A 5,581-nucleotide genomic window follows, 5' to 3' on the forward strand; every position below is an offset into this window, starting at 1 on the left:
TCAGCTTTCCTGCTCCTCTGATGCTGCTTGGCCTGCTGTGTTCATCCAGCTCTACACCGTGTTATCTCAGGCTCTGGAAATTCAACAGGCCTGGTGGCCTCTGTGGTGAGAGAAGCAAAGTTAACGTTGTAGGCCAAAGACCTTTCTTCAGAATTTGATTCAATCTGATTGTGCCCTGAGATGTTAGCCCTTCTCCTTACCACACTGGCTTATAAGATCTGCTGCGTCTTTCCTGCATTTGTTTGTGCTTTCAGTTTATAAAACCTTTAGCAGACAGAAAAGCTGGCTCCTGATGTTTTATTTAATAAAGTGCAACGTAGCAACAGAGTCAGATTGACCTGAAGCCTTAGTCTGCATTGAATGCCACACTGGACATCCCCAAGTTAGAGGGGGAAAAAAAGCTGCAGTGTGTACTTCCCCTGCCCTGTTTGTATATTGTGTCACATCCCCTCTGTCCTACGTAATTTGCTACCATTGTCTATACCCAGACATAGAAATAGCACAAGATACTCAATCCACGGAAGTCAATATTAGTGACTGCAGGAGGAGACCACCTCCAGGGGAGGCTATGGTGTAATGGTTCCTAGACTAGTAACCGTTTTTTATTCATTCATGGGATGTAGGCATCACTGGATGGACCAGCATTTGTTACCCATCCCTAATTGCCCAGAGGGCAGTTAAGAGCCAACCACATTGCTGTGTGTCTGAAGTCACATGTAGGCCAGACCAGGTAAAGACGGCAGATTTCCTTCCCTAAGCTTTTCCTGACAATCGGCAATGGTCATCATTAGATTTTTAATTCCAGATTATTATCAAAATCAAATTCCACCATCTGCCACAGTGGGATTCGACAGTCAAGAGTCAACCAGATTAATAGTCTAGCCATAATACCACTAAGCCATCGCCTACCTGATAGATAGCCTACAGGACCAGACTGCTTTATGGGTTTGAGAACCATCAAAGCTGCTGCCATCAGTTAATAAAATCTGGAATTGAAAGCAAGTTACAGAAATGATGCCATGAAGCTACCATCCTTCGTTGATTTTTTTTAAAAAAAAACCATCTGGTTCACAAATGCCCTTGAGTGAAGAGAATCTGCCATCCTTGCCTGGACTAAATGTGACTTTAGACCCACAACAATTTGGTTGACTCTTAACGGTCCTCTGACACATGCAGGCCTTGCCAGGAATGCCCACATCCTATGAAAGAGTAACGGAAAAATAAACGAAGGTAACTTCGTGAAATATGAAGTATTTCCACACTGATGGCACTGGCCTTGTTACTTTAGTACCTGTTTGTGTTTTTGCACTGCTATGTTAAGTAATTGAAGAGCGAAGAATGAGTCGCAACTATTCTTGTGGAAAACAAACTTAGATACCTCTGAGCTTTGACTCCTCTCTTTCTTTCAGATCCTGTTGCTAGGAAGAGTGTCAAATCAGCGCACAGCACACGGAATAGATACTCCAGCCAATGGACCCTAACCAAGTGTCAAGCTTCCACCCCAGCCCGAACTTTGACCTCTGACTGGCGAACTGTGGGGTCACAACATGGAATAACAGTGACAGAAAGTGATAGCTACAGTGCCAGTCTGTCCCAGGACACAGGTGGGAGAGCTAACACTGAGTCAGAGCTTTCTTATCCTTGTTCTTTTCTACATACCATTAATCATTTTCAATGTTACAGTATGTATTTTAAAAAGCAACATTATTCGATATAACGCTGTCTGATAAATCAGTGGGCACGTAATCAAACCTTATTAACACTGGAATGGCCTTAGATAGAAGCTTATAAAGTGCTGGTGGTGTCTCTGGGATTGTGTCCCAGGCTTCGTCAGATCCTTGACTCAACAAATATCTGCAGCCATAACTTTGTATTCCTCGCTCTGTTCTATCACCTTATGATCTTTGTGCCTTTGTATGTTATTATCCACCTGTACTGTAAGCAAAACAGAACTTTTCACTGTACGTAAGCACGTGTGACAATAATAAATCAAATCAAGGCAAATATTTTGAGGACGAGGGGAATGCAGTCTAAATGTTAAGTTATATCCAGGGTCCCCCCACGACACGCTGTTTATCCAGTCAAACCATGGTCTGTAAATGAACATCAGACTAAAATTCACACACTAGACTTTTCTATGTTGAGAGACAATTTCCTCTCCAAGTTTTTGAGACTAGTGAATGTTTAGAATTTACTCAATGTTCCTAAAATAAATTCAGGAAGAAACCATTGCTGTGGTTTGAGGGAAAGATTTTATCCACCAGGATTCCTATTGAACACATTAATATTTAACATGTAGAATAAACACACCTCCAGTGCAGGGGGAGGTGATGGCCTTGTGGTATTAGTGCAAAGCTTTTAATAGAGCCACAGAGTAATACAGCATGGAAACAGGTCCTTCGGCCCAAACTGGTCCGTACTGACCATGGTGCCCACTCAGCTAGTTCCAATTGCCTGCATTTGGTCCATATCCCTCTAAATCCTTCCCATCCATGTACCTATCCAAATGTTTTTCAAATGTCTACCTGTCTACCTGTCTCAACCACTTACTCCAATAACCGATTCCATAAACTTCTCTTTTCGTGAAGAAGTTGCCCCTCGGGTCCTTCTTAAATCCATCCCCTCTCACCTTAAACCTGTGCCCTCTTGTGTTCAATTCCCCATCCCTGGGAAAAAGACTGTATGCATTCATCCTATCTATGCGTCTCATGATTTTATACACCTCAATAAAGTCACCCCTCATTGTCCAATGTTCCAAGAAATAAAGTCCTATCCTGGCAAACCTCCCTATAACTCAGGCCTACTAGTCTGGGCAACATCCTCGTAAATCTTCTTGCACAGCACTCCAAGTGTGACCTTACGAACGACTTATACAACTGTAATGAAACATTGCTACTCCTATACTCGATGCCTCGACCGATGAAGGCCAGCATGCTAAATGCCTTCTTCACCACCCTGTCCACCTGTGCCACCGCTTTCAACAAATTATGAACTTGTACCCCTAGGTCCCTCTGTTCCACAACACTCCCCAGGACCTTACCATTTACTGTATAAGTCCTATCTTGGTTTGACTTTCCAAAGTGCAACACCTCACACTTGCCAATTTGCCAATCCTCAGCCCACTACCCCATCGGACCAAGATCGCCCTGTAATTTTTGATAACCTTCCTCACTATCAACGATACCTCCTAATTTTGTATCGTCCGCAAACTTACTAACCATGCCTTCTATATTCACATCCAGATCATTTGTGTAAACAACAAATAACAAAGGTCCCAGCACCAATCCCTGTGGCACACCACTATTCATAGGCCTCCAGTCTGAGAAACAACCTTCAACCATCACTCTCTGCTTCCTACCATCGAGCCAATTTTAAACCCAGTTAGCTGGCTCTCCCTGGATCCCATGCGACCTAACCTTCATAACTAGCATGCCATGCAGGACCTTGTCAAAGGCCTTACTGAAGTCCATATAGACAACATCCACTGCCCTACCCTCGTCTATCCTCTTGGCTACCTCTTCGAAAACTCTGAAAGATTTGTCAGACATGACTTCCCGTGCACAAATCCATGCTGACTATCCCTAATCAGACCTTGACTGTCCAAATGTTGGTTGATCCTGTCCCTCAGTATCATCTCCAATACTTTGCCTATCACTGATGTCAGGCTCACTGGCCTGTAGTTCCCCGTCTTGTCTTTGCTACCTTTCTTAAACAATGGAACAACATTAGCCACCCTCCAGTCTTCCGGAACTTCACCAGTGGCTAAAGATGAAGCAAAAATCTCTGCAAGGGCCTCTGCAATTTTTTCCTTAGCCTCCCACAGTGTCCGAGGATGGACTTGATCAGGCCCAGGGGATTTATCCACCTTAATGCATTTTAAAGCTGCAAACACCTCCTCTCTGGTAATGTGTATGCGATCCAAAACATCCCCACTTGTTTCCCTTATTTTCTTAGCATCCATGATTCTCTCCTCAGTAAACACGGAGGAGAAATATTCATTAAAAGTCTCTCCCCATCCTCTGTGACTCCACCCATAGATGGCCATGCTTATCTTTAAGGGGACCTATTCTCTCTGCAGCCACCCTTTTAACTCTTAATAGAGCTGTAGAGCCTTGTGGGATTATCTTTAATCTTATCTGCCAGATTCATCTCATACCCACTTTTTGTTCTTCTGATTTCCCTCTTAAGTGTGCTCCTATACTTTTTATAGTCATCTGGGGATTCACTTGCACCTGATAGCTTAAGCCCAATGTATGCTTTGTCCTTTTTCCTGACCAGAGCCTCAATAGCCCTTGTCAGCCAGGGAACCCTAAATCCTGTCAGCTTTTCCCTTCACCCTAACAGGGACATACTGTCCCTGGACTCTTGATATCACACTTTTAAAAGCCTCCCATTTGCCAGTCGTTCCTTTCCATACCTTTACATCAAGTTCTGTCTGACCTGCTGTACAGTTGTGAATACTGTAGCGATGTGTCCCAGAATTCTGCTGTGTTGACTCTCAGCCACCCTCTGATTGGCTATAATCTAGAGAATCTCATAACATTCTGGGGACCTGGGTTCAAATCCTGCCATGGCAGATGTTGGAATTTGAATTCAATAAAAATCTGGAATTAAGAGTCTAATGGTGACCATGAGTCGATTCTGGTTCACAGATGTCCTGTACGGAAGGAAACTGCCATCCTGGTCTGGCCTACATGTGACCCAAGACCCACGACAATGTGGTTGACCCTTAACTGCCCTCTGGGCAATTAAAGATGGGTGATAAATGTTGTCCTGGCCAGCGATGTCCATATTCCATTAATTAATGTATATAAAATAAAAAGAAGCTGTATAGTAGGTTCCCCTCATTTTAAGTGACTTTGACATTGAAGCACATTTAGCATGAGGACATCTGTTTTAGTTTCATCCTGGGGCATGATCTAATTGGTGCCATTTTGAACCTGTGCCTCCTTCTTTTCATCCCCCAACTCTCTGTCATTCCCATTCCCCACACCTACTACTGCCCAGCCTTCCACTTCTCATCCCCCTCCACACACAACCTGTTTCCCCACGATCTCCATCCTCGTCACTCCCCATTATTCCTGCTGCCCGTCATTCCCTCTCCCCGTACCTCCCACTCCCCATACTTCCCAATCCCTGTACCTCCCACTCCCCGTCCCTCCCTTTCCCCATCCCTCTCTCTCCCCATACCTCCCACTCCCTGTCTCTCCCACTTCCTCTCCCTCCCATCCCTCCCTCTCCCCAGCCCTCCTTCTCACCATCCCTTCCACTCCCCATCCATCTCACTCCCAGTCCCTCCTACTCCCTGTTCCTCCCTCTCCATGTCCCTCCCACTGCCTGTCTCTCTCACTCCCCCTTCCAATCCCTCCCTGCCTCCGTTCCAATCGCCATCCCTCCTGCAACCCCTCCCTCCCATTCCCCGTCCCTCCTTCTCCCTGTCCCTCCCACTCCCCCTCCTTTCCTCTCCCCATCCCTCTCTCTCTTCCCATCCCTCCCTCTCCCTGTCCCTCTCCCTGTCCCTCCCACTCCCCCTTCCTCCCTCTCCCCGTACCTCCCTCTCCCTGTCCCTCCCACTCCCCCT

General features: G+C 45.6%; 1 protein-coding gene across 1 annotated transcript in view; it reads left to right on the plus strand.

Annotated features, from left to right (window-relative positions):
- Positions 1–5,581, plus strand: part of LOC109913024 (Down syndrome cell adhesion molecule-like protein 1 homolog) — a 554,371-nt gene that overhangs the window by 543,439 nt on the left and 5,351 nt on the right. The window contains exon 32 of the mRNA XM_048615473.1: positions 1,410–1,604. Coding sequence (XP_048471430.1) covers positions 1,410–1,604 — 195 coding nt within the window. The remainder of the gene's footprint in view (positions 1–1,409; positions 1,605–5,581) is intronic.

The sequence above is a fragment of the Rhincodon typus genome, chromosome 32 (genome assembly GCF_021869965.1).
Source record: "Rhincodon typus isolate 14 chromosome 32, sRhiTyp1.1, whole genome shotgun sequence".
In the NCBI taxonomy this organism is placed as follows: Eukaryota; Metazoa; Chordata; class Chondrichthyes; order Orectolobiformes; family Rhincodontidae; genus Rhincodon; species Rhincodon typus.